At 37.1% G+C, this 16,978-nt stretch overlaps 1 protein-coding gene across 1 annotated transcript; it reads right to left on the bottom strand.

Moving 5' to 3' along the window:
* Positions 1-437: 437 nt before the first annotated feature.
* MRPL23 (mitochondrial ribosomal protein L23) lies at positions 438-15,459 on the bottom strand. The gene is made up of 5 exons (XM_032221858.1): positions 15,361-15,459; positions 12,581-12,703; positions 11,509-11,591; positions 8,964-9,037; positions 438-1,976 (listed from the first exon to the last, which is right to left on the bottom strand). Exons 1-5 carry the CDS (start codon positions 15,375-15,377, stop codon positions 1,815-1,817), a joined length of 459 nt encoding a protein of 152 aa, XP_032077749.1. The 5' UTR covers positions 15,378-15,459; the 3' UTR covers positions 438-1,814.
* Positions 15,460-16,978: the final 1,519 nt, after the last annotated feature.

Genomic DNA, 16,978 nt, shown 5'->3' with positions numbered 1-16,978 from the left:
TGCACACTGGAAGCCTGCCAGTCTGTAGCATCATCTGAACTAGAGACAGATCCAGCCACCAGTCTCCACGGACCATCTTTCAAATAGCCATGAATGGCTAATGAAATTTGCCAGGTTGCGCTAGTCTCGAGACCCATGAACCCCCACCCTACGGGATAATGAAGATTCAATTGCATCTATTCATTATCCTGTGTGTGTGTATGTGTGTTTGTATGTGGTTCAAGCTAACTACAGTGATTTGCTTATACAGTGTTGTATCTGTATCTCTATCGTTGTCCTATAAGCATTATTTGCTGTTAAAGGTTCGTGAGTTCAATTCAATGTATATGAGTTGTATTTTCTTATTATGGGCAAGGAACTGGTAGGCAGATGCAAGTACGTACTCATTATGGGTAATGTATAAGCATTGCTAATATTATTGCAGTGTTCAAATTCTATAGAGTGAACGTAGAATATTTTATTGGTTTATTGATCATTGACAAACACAGTATTGGGGCAGCGGTCATTACTGTTAACATGCCACAATTTAAGCATTTTGTTTTGCTTAACAGGTAAAACAAACTAGTACAAACAAGAACAGAAATCCACCAAAAAGCAAGATTTTATGGGCTAAAATGTACTCATGCTTATTAGCCAGAGTGTACTAGAACTGGGTAAAAATTGTTGTTTCTTTTACAAGATTAAAAAAAAATATTTTCAATATATATGTATTTTAAAACATGCCCTTGATCTACATTTCGGTACATTGGATGGCATGTAGTAGTCAATAGTTAAATAGGGATGTCGGCAACAAAATTTAGGCAGGTTTGAAGTTTCAAAGTTGTAGGTTTGTTTTTGGAGTTATTGTTCTAAAAAAGTTGAAAAGAGGGAATTTCATAGATCTCCCCCCCTTACATCAAAAACACGTAACTCAAATATTTGTACAGACTGTGGACACTGAGCTAAGTAAGATCAATAGAGTTATGTTCATTTGCATAGAAAAATTCCTTGGAAATGTTTTCAGAAAATAAATTGATTCAAAGTTTTCTTGCAGCCCACATCTAAATTCAGTATAGCACTTATCTACCTCGTGTGATCCCTGAAGTGAAAATCAGGGAACAATGAGATTGGTTCCAAGCTTCTATTGTTTCCCATTGCCAGAATGCTCAAAACATTTTACGTTTTGTTCTGTCTAGCTACAGCCAACTCAGAACATTTTGAGTGGGCTACTTTCCCCTGACTTTTAGAAATGACCATTTTCCACTTCTATACACCCATATTCTCTAGAGATGGAGCCAACAAATAAAGAACATAGGCCGACAATGGCTTTTACTGGATGAGATTCAGTTGGAATATGTATGTTTTGAGAACTTTAGGCTCCAAGAACACATTATACCATTTCTACCTCCAAACCAATACTCTTGTTAATATGAGAAGAATCATATTCCATCTCACACTCCAAGGGAGCAGTTCAAAGATTTAGCATGTCTCATTTTAGTCGTAACCAGATAATTCCAACTCTTAATGCCTTGATCACTACAATACCCATGTAGATATTGTCCAATGGTTTAATGAAGAACAGATACAAGTAAGTCTTCCTTGCCTCCAAGCATGAATATGAACCACAGTTGAAGCTGATGAACTTGTCCCACACTTGCCACCTTCTTTGTCTAGAGCTCTTCATTTTTTACCAAAATAACTGCTGCACAAAATAGGGATTAAATATATTTGTAAAGGTCTTACAAATACAATGGCTTTAAAAAAGCAAGTCTAAGAGTGAATGAAAAGTGTTCCTATCCCTCCAAAGTCCCCAACCTAAAACAGCAGATCTTCTATCAATGCCAGAACCAGTTAGGAACATCTCCACGTTTAAGATCATTAATTTTCTTCTGTTTCTCTGTTTCAACTCTGTTCGCAATTTCTTCAGGAGACTCAGGCTCAGGAGCTTTGTCCTTCTCTGGAAACAAGTTTGGAAACTGGAAAGTCTGTCCTTCAGCCTAAAGACAGAAAACAAATGTTTAATCATGTGTTCCAGTAGTATCTGTTTCTTCAGATAACCATGGGAAATTTCAGCTAGTCCAAAAAAGAAAAGATGCATAATATTATCCTTTACTCTATCAGTCTTCCTGCCAAGGGACTCATAGTAACTGACTCAACTTCACTCAGTAAACATATGGATAAGCAGAGTTTCTAACCCAAGTCACCTCTGCTGTAGTCCAAAATCCTAAATAGTATATCACATTACTTTTTCTGGTTCTGTACTGCTCAGTTAACAGGCAAATATCCATTGCTAATTCAATAAACTCACAGTTACATTGGAAACACAATCACTAATGAAATATAGTGCAAGAATTTGTTGTACCACTTGAAAAAACCCCAAGTCAATTAAGAAGCTAATCACATTAAACACTGGGTGGGAGGGGCACTTTTACAAGTTTATAAGTCTTGATCTCAACTCCTGGTGACTATGTAGACAAGTCCATGCAGTTTTCTAGGTAACAGTTCTGGAAGCGGTTTTCCATTACCTTCTTTCTAGGGCTGAGAATGAGTAACTGTCCCAAAGACATTCAACTGATTTAGTGCCTATACCTCAGGCAAGAACAGAAGTCCAGTTTCTTCATGTTGGTCTAGCACCTTAATCTTTAGACCACCCTTGCTCTCAATTAAAAACCAGAATATTAATTTTTAGCCAAAATTACAATCAGAAAAGCACAGTTGTCAGTTGTAGCAGCTGTGACGAGAAGGTCTTCAACAGTCTCAGAATGCATGATTTTCTTCCATATAATTGTAAAGAAAAGTCCAACAATAACTTAACTCTATATGCACCACATTACTGGAGACCAAGACAAGACAATGGAAGGGCATACACACCTAAGGGCTTCACAAAGAACAGATAGGCATAGTGGATTGCATAGAAAACCAAGGGTAAGGGAGGAAGATGGAAAGGGAAAGCCATGCATTAGAATGGTACACATTTATGTGCAGATTTCTTTGCTTGGCTCAAGATTTTTTGTCTACGATGGTAATTATAAAAATATTATCAACTAAATTGCTATTAAAATGCATATATTAAGCACAACTCTGAGTAGTTCAAGTCAGTGGTGAAATTCATTTTTTTTACTACTGGTTCTGTGAGTGTGGCTTAGTGGGCATAGCAGGTGAAGGATACTACAAAATCCCCATTCTCTCCCCACTCCTGGGGGAAGGGTATTGAAAAATCTCCATTCCCACCCCACTCCTGGGACCAGCCAGGGGTGGTATTTGCCGGTTCTCCAAACCACCCAAAATTTCCGCTGCCAGTTCGCTGCCAGTTCTCCGGAACCTGCCAACCTGCTGGATTTCACCCCTGGTTCAACTTTATTTCTCTAGCTTCTGTCAATAAAACAGAATATGCCATGTGCATGCATCAAAGCATGGGGTCATGCCTATTTAGTGTCTGCATAAAGAGAATATACTAAATAGAACTGTATAAATAATATGATTTGAAAACGGATTTGTGAAGTTATGTAATTCCTGAAACGCAGTATTAAATTTTTTAGCAGTCACTCTTCATAATGAAGAACGTCAATGCCAACACAGAGCATTGCCACAGACTCAACGTCTCCCATTTGGAAAACAATAATCTACTGACCTTTTAGCTTTTATTTAGCAGCAGGAACCTATTATTCAAGAACAGCATTTTATTCTGTTGACATTATCTATTTTTCCATATTGTATGTAGCGTTGACAATCTTGTTGAAATCAACTCTTGTCAGCTTTCCATTCTTTTCAAGTAGAAGACTAAGACTAATAAAAGTATCAGACAATAGTGTGGCACAGAAAGATGTGTTATAAAAAATAATGTCTGGGGCTATTTTGGAAGGTATTTTCCAGAATATCTTAACAGCTTTTGGCCATCTCTAAAGGACTAAAAAAAGAACTAAAAATCAGCACATAAACTTAAGACTATAAGAGCACCCCTTAAAATCAAAACTTTACTCACAAATGAACTAGGTTTTGCCAACCAATCCTAGTCTTCAGCTATTAATCCGAACCTATGAGCAAAGCAATTGGACTCACAAAAGTGCAGCTATAACTTTCAATTTTACTTGCTGGTATGCATTAACAAGGATCCTATTTCTTCTTGGACTCACCGAACATGAACAATTGGTTCCACTCCTTCCCAGTACCATAACTTTCCAGAAAGATTTTCAACATCAGCAGGAAACTGAACACCCCTTCTAATGCTGTGATTAAAGTGAACAGAACCTCAATGTACAACATTGGGGCACAATTCAAAGTTCTACTTGGACCCAGGTAGGACACTCCTTCCAGAATGACAACAACTACTCAACGCCACCACTGTGGTTTGCAAAAAGTCATTTCCACAATATGCCTTCAATGAGAGAAAACTAGGCAATGTTTGCTCTCAAACATTCTTTCTAGAGTGGGAGCGGGGGGGGGGGCATCTACTGAAATCAAAGCCTGGGTATTTTCTAGAAGCAATATATTAGTTGTTGTTTGGTTGTTTGTTTGAAGGCACATATTGAACTGGCACTTATTGGCTGGGAAAAAAGGGTTTTGTTTTATTATTTGAATATGGTTGTTGTTCGCATTACTTTTAACAGGATCCGTCAGGATAGAGACTTTTTTTAAAAAAAAATACTAAAACAACAAATATAACTCCAAAGACAGCACTGGAAACCCATCAGGCAATGTTTGTATGGTTGCCACCTGCATGTTATACTTCCATGTATAACATCATCATCGACTGATGTTGCTACACATACTAGGGTTTGACTTGCTGCCAAGGTGAGAACTGAGAGGCCTTGTCTATGATAGACACAGCCCTTCTGTCCAAAAAGGAAGGATATGGCCTACAAAGATGAGCCATGGTTCTAGTCCTTGCACTTCTCTTCTATGTTTGTCACATTTGTCACTACATTACTAAAGCAAATGATTTGGAGTGGAGGTGGTTATTCCACCTTCTCGTTTTATTTTAAGGCAACCGAGGAAGATTCAGACACAATGGATACAAGCTCTCGAAGAAAAGGCTTACAGATGTCATTTCATGGCTGGTCAAAACCAAATATTGAGCAGAAATCAATCTGTATCTGGAACCTTTTAATAAACAAGAGTCAGTGCAGACAATTTGGCTCTTTCCATCCCTTGTTTTGCCGAGAAATGCTGATCTTGGCTGGCAGCCAGAGAGGATTTGAAACCGCCAAGATATTACATTGAACTCTCAAAACTGAAAGCTTTATAAATCCTCCACAATACCCAGCAGTAATTTTGCACTGGTTTGACTCTTGCATGCTGAAAGCTTTATGAAAAAATAGTTACTGTGCATGTTCAGTAGTTAGTATATTTTGACCATTCTACACCTTGAACCATATCTCCAGGAATAACTGTGCCATAAATGTCTTTTAACTCATTTGAAGTCACATTCGAGTATCTGTAATAGGTTCAATTATTTGGCTTAGTAAGGAAAATGGTTAATGGCCCCTTGCTGTTAAGCTGTTTTAGCACACATTGTAGCACAGCACTTTATAAAAGAAAGAAATTGTAGACTCCAAGTCAATTAAATACTGCTCAACTTGTTCTTGAGGATATTGTCACATCTGTCAAGTGGTCACTTCTACAGTTCCCATATAGCCATTGAGGAAGCACATTTATGGAACTTCATAATAATTGGTTAATATAAATGACTGGGCCCCAATTAGGGGGAAAAATGATTTTCAGACTTTCTAATAGAGGCGATTATTGACTCTGCAAACAATCAGAAACAAGAACATAATTTTCAAGGCACAGAAACAATTTTAATAGTAATGAAGAAGTTGGTTCTAACTTTTAAAATAGAAAATACAAGGAGTAGTTCTGTTTTATAACCATGGTTACAAAATGTTTTCTCCTGAGGAGGAGGGGAAAAGCATATAAAGAACAAACTGAAACTACAGAAGGTGATACTGACCACAAGCAATAATTTGAGGTCATTTGCAATGGCAGACAAATGCTATCTGAACTAAGGAGGGGAAAACCCTACCCTCATCTGCCAAGTTTGGGGTATGAGAGGAAAAAGTCCTCTGTCTTCAAGGTAACCTGGATTGCTACATATATGTATTAGTTCTCTCCTTCCACCCATATTGCTATGTATTATATGTTGTCCAACCATCAGCGTTTTCATCTTCCAACACTTGAATGCAATGATTAATGTGTGCATATTATATTGCATAAGTTGGCCTGGAAATCAGAAGCTGATGACTTCCAGAGTAGAGAAACGTAACTGCTGCTTTCAAGACAAAACAGTATTTCTCAGATACCTAAGAATGCCAACTCATCAAGAAACTAACGCAAGGAAGAATAATGCTGCCATCTATTGACTATTTAAGAAAGCCAACATTAAAAAAAACTTTCCCAAACAGATTGCTTTCTTACAAAATTACCTGGAACGTGCCATAAACATGAACTCACTTAAGCCATGGATTTGTTTGTGCCAATATAAGGGTGAACCAGAGGTTGAATTAAGGCAAAACAAGGAAGTTATTTAAATGATCGGCAGGTATGCAGGAATCTACTATTAAAGCCTCTTACTTCACCTATGTAAATAAAGTCTAGATAAGCCTGCTGAATTATGATAACCATTTCAGCATAGAAGTGACAGGGTACATCAAAGAATAAGTATAATATTTTTCTTCACATTTAATGGAATACTGAATTAAAGACAGATCAGCTACAAAACTGAAATAGGAACCCCACAGAATTAGCTATAACTATAAACAACTCTTAGAAGATATTATTGGTCAAATACTTTCCAGTCTGGAGCAGATAACAGTCAGTGTTTAGAATAAGATCAAAATCAACTTAAAAGTATTATATAGGTAAGGCTACATTTGTTAAGACTGAAGAAACATTCCATTGGTCTACAGGCAGTTAAAAGTAGATACAAGTCATTTCCAAGATCAGCTATTCTCACTAGCATGCACAGCAAATTCTAAAGAATAATAAAGATGCCAAAAACAAAAAAAACACACACAAAACAAACATGGAGTCCTGTTACACCCACCCTTCAGAGTGACAAGCCAAGAGCCAAAAACATAAGGTCAATTTAGGTTTAGGTATGTAAGTAAAAACATTTTAAAGTGGGGATGGGGGGAAGAGACCAAAAAAATGGAGGCACTCAGCCAGACTGAATTTCGGAGAAACTCAAAAGTCCCAATGCTTTTTATCTATTTCTTTCTGATGCATCTTCAGAGATGAAATCCTGCCCTTTGAAGGAAGGTGGAGTTAGCTGTGGACAACTGATTTTACAATAAGCATTATCCAAAAACAAATGAGAGACAGAAAGCAGATACAAATATTATCAGTCACAATGGGAATAACTTTGATTGTTCTCCTGCTCAAAAATGGGTGGGTGCCTCAGTCACTGCTTATAAAATAACAGGGGCTGGTTAGACATATTGAATCTATGATATGCAACACTAAGAGAACAGAGTAGAGGAATCAGTAACTGGATATAGTTTTGATCGTTATTTTTTTACTGCAGAAAAAGCTGCTATTTGAACAACTGAACTAACAGTGTGGTGGGGAGAGAAATCAATCTAATGTGCAGCTTAATGAGATCCATCAAGGACCTAAAATAGAGCACTACTATATCTCTTCTACCTGATTTTCTGATTTCATATTAAGTGACAAGAATATCCCTGGGCCATTAAAAAAACCCATCTCCCGGATACTTCTAGAAAATAAAAATAGTGGTAACTCAGTGGTTTGCTTTCAACTTTATCCATCTATCCAGAAAAAAAGGGGAAAAGGTAAAAAGTTAATTCTATAAGCAGGAAGGGAGCAATTTGGGGCAATCCAGTGACTTGGATTACGTGCTTCTGCAAAAAGCTATGACATTTTATGAGCAAGAAAGTCTCCCTGCAACAGTCAGCTTATCAGAATGCCCAGAGCAAGCTTACAAAAATCCAAACACGCCCATTAATCTCAAAAGTGTTGGCTTCTCTTATATTCTACCATATAATTAACAAACAAAAACCCTCCGTGTATTTACAACTATTTGTAGGATTTGCTCTCTTTTGGCCCAGATGCTCTGAGAGGTAGTGGGGGAAACAAGGTTGACTTTTATAATTTTTGTCTAGGAACGTACGGCAAATCTATATATTTTCAATCAGAGAATTTCACAACATCTTATCCTAAGTGCTAAAGCCCAGTTTAGTTATGTAATGTGGATTGTTCATGAAGCTTTTCAAAAGAAATCTCTACAAGGGGTTTTACCAATGCCACATATGCCAACTAGCATAAAACTGAACATTTTAATATTAAGAGGCTAAGTAACCAATGACAGCGTTCTGATTATTTCTTACTCCTTCAGCAGCTTGTCATTCCAAGTTAATGCCTAGGATTTTTTTCACATAGAAGTTTCGCCTTCAAAGAACTTAAGAGCAGACCAATTAGATCTCATAGATTGGGCCTCCTCCGAATTCCATCGGCCAGCCAGTGCCGGCTGGCAACCACAAGGAGGAGGGCCTTCTCAGTAGTAGCCCCGACCCTTTGGAACGAGCTCCCCGTGGAGATTCGTACCCTCACCACCGTCCAGGCCTTCCGCACAGCCCTTAAGAACTGGCTAGCCCGTCAGGCCTGGGGACAAAGATAGCCGCCCCTCCTGAATGATGAATGAATGTTGCTTATTATTTTTTACTATATGTGTCTACGTCATTGTTTGTATTCCCCTTCCTGATTTTTATGTGAGCCGCCCTGAGTCCCCTCAGGGAAAAGGGCGGCCTACAAATGTTAATAAACATTCAAACAAACATTCAAACATCCTTCAGACCAGACTGGCTGAAATTTGCATCCTGTTTCCCCAGGGCTCAATCACTTTTCAATACCTTTTAGAAAAACATTGTCTTCATAACAGAATTTTGAAACCCATAAATAATTGACTCAACTAAAATCTACCACAAGTCCCTCACTTTCCCAGCTTCCAAACAGATGCATTTACTCACCAGCTGTACATAGGCGACCTTGTAGTCTGGCTTTTTGATGCGTCTATTTTTGTCATCCCTCTGTTTGTTTGAGCCTGTTAAATAGACCAACATATTGACTTACCAAAAGCTAATGGTTCCTTTTCCTTACCCTTTCAGTTAGAGAAAACAGGAATCATATTTACGTGATGTCTAGAAAGGAGCCTGTGGCTACTCCTAAGTGGGTAAACTCTTCTCTCAGAGCAGAAGTATTTAGGACTGGCGCATTAATCATGCAGCAATTTTACTGCTCACAAGTTACTGAATCTCATACTCACTCATTATAGTTGTCTTGACAAAGAAACAAGAGTGCCTCAAGGTTGAACATTCCCAGTTTCTTCTATTTCTTTTCAAAGGATTTTGTTTCTAGTTCCCAGATCATCCTTACTTTTCTTCTCTGAATCAATGTCATTATTTCTCCTCAATCACTTTTCCTAAATTTGTCTCAATTTCTTACAATACGCAAGTATGTTTTCTGTTCCAGAATAGAAAGTGCTTGGAATAGAACCTGCTATGGAGGTGGGACCTCAAAGGATTAGATGAGGAATTTTTCCTTCTTGTGATTTAGAAACCATCCTTTTATTCATGCAACTTTTTATTTAGTTACATTGCACTCATCTTTTCAGTTCAATTAGGGTTCCAAGATCTTTTGTATAAATGTTGCAATTTGTGTAATGTATGGCAATATTTAATTGTTGTAAGCCACGCAGCATTATGTATTTACGATGGGTGGTTATATAAATTATAAGTTATTAATAGAAATATCAACTTCTGTGGCAGCCCACTCAATGTTTGATGAGCTCTGAGAATATTTTCAAAGTAGCCTATGATTAAATATTGCTAATCAAAAAGCCATGAGATATATTGTCCAATAATTTGCTGAAATCAATATATACTACATCTACAGAATTCATACAATCAGCATTCTTACTGTAAGTGATGTCATTATGTTTCTTCTTTCTTTCCTATCAGCTTTAGAATTGGCGCCTATATTAAGTAATGATCTATAGTTCCGTTTCCTACCACCCTCTCTCATTTTTTTAAATAAAAGTTAATATTTGTCTTCTTCCCATTATCTAGCATTTCACCCATTCTCCAGGGTTTCTCAAATATAACTCACAAAGATTCAACCATCTCAATACTATGTCCCTTAACCATCCTATGGTGCAATTCTCTTAGCTCTGGAGATTTAAATTCCTATTTCTTTTAGCCTTACATTTCAATCCTACCTCTTTATCTTATCCTTCACCATTTTGAGGTGAAATACAGATCCTCTGTTTGGAGCACACTGAGCCAAATTAAGAGTACAGCAACAGTGCTCCACCCACCTCCATGCTGTAGCCTTGTTATTGCTGTCTTAGTACCAGTTAGCATTTTGCCCTTTTTGTGAAGTATCTACTACCTTTTCTCTTTTATTTTGAACATATCTAAAGGAGCCTTTCTTGTTACATTCGTCAGCCTCAATTCCTTCAGAACTTTTGCTTTATTGATAGCAGTTCTTCAGTTGCAGACTGCCTGTATTTTTCCTTTCTAATTATTATTTTTTATTTATTATCATCATGTATCCTTTTTTCAGATCCCCCATAAGCTCTTTGTGTTCTGACATTTGCTTCTTTTGCTGTCCTTGCTCCTTTGATTTGCTTGTAATTGTGGCTTTATAAACTCTCGCCCACTATAAAACATTTTTTTCTTTCACTGTTCCAAATAAAAAATTCATTTCTTTAGAGTTCAAGATATGTGTTGAATTAAAATAAGTGCTTTTTAGTTTTCAATATTAAAAATTCCAATTTTACACAGTCACTTTCTCCCATTATTTTATATGTATATCACCAATTATATCACTAACTTTGTTGTAGGCTAATATCAAATCCATGGTAGTCAATCCTTTTGTGCTTTCTTCCATTCTGTGATGGAAACAGCTGACAGCAAAACAAGTCATACAATTACTAGAAGGCCTCACAAACTCTCCATTTCTTCTGTATTTTTTATTTATTTTAATCCAAACGTTCTACATTGTCACCAAGTTCATTCACTAGAATTTCTGAGGTGTTGATATTTTGAACATACAATGCAATTCCTCTTCCCTTATTTCTATTATGTGTGTTCTTTTTCACTAGACTATATCCTTTAGTTACTTGTTCTACAGATGTACTTCCTTAACTCAAACGTGCTGGATTTAATCTGCAATTCTGCCTTGCACAAACCCAGCTGGGTTTGAGTCCTTTCATCCTAAAGTATTATATGAAGTGAAATAACTTATCTAAGAAGGTTAAATCAAATATCAGTTTTGGACTACAACAACACTTTTAAAAAAAATTAATATAATCTCAGATTTGATTCTCGTAAAAACAAAGAAATAACCCGTCCCAATTCATGCAAGAATTGACTATTTTGCAAAGGAATATAAATTGCACTAATCAACAGGCTACAATTGTTTCTTTAAATAGCAAATATTTAGTAAACAAAAAGTATGTGAGAGAGCGCTTGTCAATCATGAATAATCAATGTTCTTCAGTTGAAGACTCACCAAACTGTATTCTGGTTCGTACAGCAGCTACTGGCACATTATATATTTTTTCAAGGTACTCTTTCAATTCTACTCTTGTCATGCTGTAACAAAAGCAAGCAAACAGTTGGGGCACCTTAGGGAACAATGTCAGAATATTAATTTCAGCAATTCCTGTCTTTGAAAGAAGCATTCTGATATATTGGAAAACTATTTTATTAACAATGTGAAAGCTAAGAAAGCTCAAGCCAGACAAGAGAAAGGATCTTATCATGCAGGTCCCACAGAGAGACAGGAATTGTTAACCATGAGGTTACATTCTCCCGAAAGAGAGTCTTCTGAGATTTCTGCTGGAACTCAAACTAAGAATTGAATGGAGCAACCTGGCTGAAGTAAATCCAGTTAATAACTTTTGGCCACCATTGTAGGGACAGACGGGGTTACACTATTTGAACGTTTCACTTTGGCAATGTTCAAAATGCATAAAATGTACATTTTGTACAAAAAACCTCCAATCTTACAGTAGTGCTGGGGTCTGTGAAACACAGAAGAGTCTTCGCTGACACTTTTAGAATCAGTTATGTAATAATGCAGCATGGTGTGTTTACAGGGCTTTTCTAGAAAGTACATGGGGAAAAGTGAATTCTTATTTAAGTATTAAAAAAAAATAGAGAAAAACTCCCAGGCACTTAAATATTTATAAAATATGCAATTCTGATCTGCTTCCAGGTTCAATCTGGAAAATTTTACTATAGATCAGTGTTTCTCAACCTCAGCATCTAGGGAGAGAAAGAGACTATTTCAGAATTCTCCCAAGCCTCTATCTGATCCAATAGAAAAAAATCAATCCACTGAGATATGGACAGGGAAGTGTAAGAACCATAACCCATTATAAGAACTTGTCAGAGTTGTGGAACAGCCTACAGGGAACACAGTGTACACAAAGATGAACAAGCAAACTGGCTCCAGTTGTTACTGATAACTTTGCATAATGTACTTGCTTCACCATTATCTCTGAGAAACTGGATAACATTATTCCGAATAGTTTAACTCAAGAAGAAATGTGTTATCTTCTTCAAATGTATGTACTTACTCCATGGGGATGCGGAACTGTACTGTATCTTCTGGAAGTGGGCGCCCAGGCCTCACCAGGGTCAAGAAGTAATCTGTCCGGAAAATTCTTGTTGGAGGATTTCCTAACTGATAAAGCGGATAACTACGGACAAAGAAAATAAATATTTCTGAGAACTATGGAATTCTTGTAAATGTAAAGCATGTGGAGAATGTAAAATCTGACTAGAAATTTTCTTTAATATAAGGAGTATTTTTGTCTTATGTGTACATGGCTAAAGAAAGAAAGCAATAAAAATTAATCTTCTATGTTTTCAACAATTATCTCCAACCTAAATACAGCTGTATTTGGTATATAGCAGAATAAAGCAAAGAATAAAATAAATAATAAAATAAAGCTGTAAGAAATTAATCTTTCATTCAGAATTTTCAATGTTGGTGTAATATTTCAGATATTAAAGTGACATACATGTACATATTTATATACTTATTAGCAAATTATTATTATATTAGTAAATTATTATAATTAAACAAAATGTTCAGAGGCTTTTTTGCTCTAGAAGCAATTGCATCGTCACTATCCCCATATGTTCCAGAAGACTATTTGGACAATTTCCAAATCCCTTAAGAAGAAAACAGTTACACTATTTCTTGTGTGAACAGTTATTGAGAACAAAATACCATATGAACTTACAGATAGCAGAATAATTATGAAAGCGACAATCATGTTAAAAGCAGGTACTGTATATTTCATTTACGGGAAATGTTATGGCTATCATACTAGATGTAAACAATGTAAGAGCGGGAACAAACAACTGAAGCAAACAGGTAAATAATAATTATAATAATAAAGCAAATGAGGAAAATAATAAAGGACAATAAAACACCAGAATAATTTTATACTTCGAGCACCTAAAGCTCTAGATCTACTTTAAATATTATAAAATTTTGTAGAAATAATGTTCTCTAGGAATTAAATGAGATTTGTATATGCCTTATGATATATAGTTTTACCATTTGTATAAAACATTTGTACATGTTTTTCCAGTAATAAACCTTCCCATGATAGCTGCCATGATGTGATAATGAAAGTCTTTTTAAAATGACACGTGAGCATTTCTAATATAAAGCAATTTCAAAAAATTTGGAACAGGGAAGCACTTACAAAAGAGAGGTAAGTCATTAAGATACTCAGTTAATAAATTTCACAGACAATGAACAGGAAACAAGCAAACTTCCAAGGTATACTGAGCTACCAAGGAAAATAAATCTAAGAGCAAAATTACTTCATTAGAACCAGTGTGGAATTAATATTTTAGTAAGAGGAGGTCAGGATATATATGCAAGAATCGGAGAACATAAAGCTAAAAGTAATATAATTAAGCATATTCCTACAGTTCTGTGAAATACATTTCTGAGTCCTTAGTATATGCAGATAACCCTACAGAAAGTCAAGAGATTGAAATAAATGTAGGAGAAAAAGAGCAGCAGGATGCAAGAGACTCTTTACGGTATTATTTTTATTCAAACTTTCTACCTACAGGTAAAACAATCATGGGCAAAACACCAAGAGATATCTTTTCTTTCTAAAACTGAAATATATGACTTATGCTAAATATTAATGGGTATTGAAGTTGCACCTAAAAACAGTCCATATTTAGATTAATAAAACTTTCCTGACCATTGTTATAATTTGTTTAATTGAGTCTTCTTGCAAATTTAAATCATATCCCTCTGATAAGTAATCACATTCACATCTATATAGGGTCTGGCTTCACTGTAATATGTAAACATGAAGTAAGAATGAATTTTCACCGATGTCTTTAAATTTGATTTAAATTTGAAATAAAGAGATTAATCCTAGAGAAGAGGCAATGGGAAGCTTAATAAGCTCATTTCAATAAGATACTTGGATAATAAAGTTCAGACTAAAGCAAGAATTGTATGGGTGTGGATGTAACAAATAGCTATGAAAGTTATACACCAAGAAAGAAGTACTTGCCTTCTGAATTATGGTCTTAAGAGATGAATACTAAGAGTACTTACAAACAGCAAAGAAATAAAATCTGTTTTGGATGAAATAAAGACTGATTGTCCCTTTGACAGGACCATCAGCAAGTAAAACCGAGGACACTTTTGGGCATGTGATGGGAGGTTATTTTGGACCCCAAACCTCTATTATGCTTGGCAAGGTTGATAAAAGTATAAGAGGAATGTAATCGTGTAGATGGACAGCATGAAATGAATTACTGAAATGTCCTTGGAAGAGCTGCAAATTAAACTAGTGACTAGAAACAGATTGAAACGGTGGACATTTGTCCAGTCACCTGGAATCAAACCAAGGCGATGCCATTTAACAACCACTAAGCATCAGTATCATTTTTTTTTTAAAAAAAAACATTATACAACCGATAATCACATAGGACGGACTGATGCAAAAAAGAAAAGAAACCCACTCCCTCTCTTTCTCTCTCATTTGAAAACAAGGGAAGCCGAACACGTGAGGAGGCGTTACGCGTGCTTTGCAAAGCACCTCCTGGAATAAGGGCACTGCACAAAACTAGCACTTCCAGTTTCGAAATGCTTTAGCTCCCGCGACGACCGGAGACCTTGCAACTTGCAAAGAAGCTTCTATGAAAAGCGGAGGCAGGAGGCGACCCTGGGAAGGCTCGCTCTGCAGATGGGGAGCCTAGGAGAACCCGCCAGCGGGACCCAAGGACGGGACTGTCCCGCGCTCAGCTGAGCTGCCAAGGTCAGGGTGAGCCCGGGACTGCGTGGGGAAGCGGGGGGGGGGGTACTCACAAAGCCCGCCGAGCCATGACTCCCACTTAGCCCCGCCGGAGCGCTCATCCGCTGCGGAAGAGCGGAAGAACATCCGGGGAAAGAAGACCATATAGAGGTAAGAAAGGCAAGACGCGCGACACCAAGGCGCGGCAAACTTGAACTCGGTAGTTTTTTAGACGTTCTTTTTCAGTTCGCCGAGAAAGCGGAGAGAGGGGACAGGAAGCTGCAAAGCCGGCATTCGCGTTTCCATCGTAAACTAAGGCTGCGGGGGCATTAATTCTTCCTACCAAGCCTAAACCATCCCCGAAGAAAAAAGTTCAAAAGTCTCAAGTTGGACTCGCATGTGTCGAGGGATATTTCTCTAGAATTTCGATCTGCAATTCTAAGAGAGCCCAGTGTAGGGGAGGGACGGAGGGAGAGAGAGAGATGAGAGATATATATTTTAGAGATAGGTGGGTGGGTGGGTGGATAGGTGGATAGTTAGATAAGGTAGGTAGGTATAGATATATCCAAAAGTGTGTTTGTGTGTGTGTGTGTGTGTGTGTGTGTTGCATTTGTGCTGATAAATAAAGGGAGACTAGTAGTTCTCATCAGCTAGCCATACCCTTACTGAGATTCGAACCTGCACTGTTTTTTTACATGTTAGGCAGTTGTATTAGCCTCTAAGCCACAAGCTTTCCTCCCTTATCAGCTGAGCCAAGGAAATAATTGTTATGTCAAAGTACCTGCTATGCCCAAATATGTAAATCCCATATTTACGATGGAAACCTGTGTGTCTGTATATATGTATGTATCAAAAATTGAGAAATAAAAAGAATAGCATGAATACAATATTCAACATTCTGGCTTTGTTTTTTTTTCTGCGAATGGCTATTAGCCCTGCCAGGTGGTTCTGGGTTTGTGTGATTCATTAGCCCACTTTAGGTGAAGCATCTGTATGATCTTGACGCATTTCTAAATAGAAACCCTATGCAGAACCAGACTTAGAAATATCAAAGCTGTAAATTGAAGGGCTGGAATTGTTGGGAGTATGTGGGCCACATCTCAGGACTATGCAATGGTAAATTATTTACTGCATAAGAGCAGGGTTTCCCAACTGAGAGGTGTACCTCCTTTTGGGAAGTCCAGACAGAGTGGAGAGGAGGTGTGAAGAATCTTTTAGTTGTACATTGTTACAATAAATGTTCTAAACCATCCAGAATCACTTAGGTAATCTGGGTGATGTAGAAATTTAAATAAATACTTCCAACTTTCCCAAGTTGGATTGGATTGTTTTCATTGTTCATTTGTGTTCATTTTGATATATGGATTTTTAAGGGAGGTATGTACATTAGCATTACATCAAAGGAAGTCGGATGGCAAAAAGTTTAAGAACATCTAATAATCAACACTCCATGAAGTCACAGAGTTCCATTGTGTTTTGTTGTCCCATGATGCTTGCCTGTCCTCGTTTGCCCACAGTGGACATATTTTAGGTTCCACCAATAAAACCATGTCATTTCATGATACCCTGGAAACCTGACTTCTGTGTAGTTGCTCTGCACTCTGGCATAGCACTCATCCTGAGATTTCCATGGATCCCATCCTAAACATTCAAGAAAAGACTCACTCCTCTTTAAACCTGTCCTATTCCCCA

The sequence above is a fragment of the Thamnophis elegans genome, chromosome 1 (genome assembly GCF_009769535.1).
Source record: "Thamnophis elegans isolate rThaEle1 chromosome 1, rThaEle1.pri, whole genome shotgun sequence".
Classification (NCBI taxonomy): Eukaryota; Metazoa; Chordata; class Lepidosauria; order Squamata; family Colubridae; genus Thamnophis; species Thamnophis elegans.
This window is presented reverse-complemented; position numbering and strand designations above follow the sequence as displayed.

What these genes read in the sequence shown, in the direction of transcription:
- MRPL23 (XM_032221858.1), bottom strand. An exon ending in CAGTTCCGCATCCCCATGGA is followed by an intron (nt 11,592 to 12,580) that starts GTAAGTACATAC and finishes CTTTTGTTACAG; the next exon opens with CATGACAAGAGTAGAATTGA. An exon ending in ACGAACCAGAATACAGTTTG is followed by an intron (nt 9,038 to 11,508) that starts GTGAGTCTTCAA and finishes TCTATTTAACAG; the next exon opens with GCTCAAACAAACAGAGGGAT.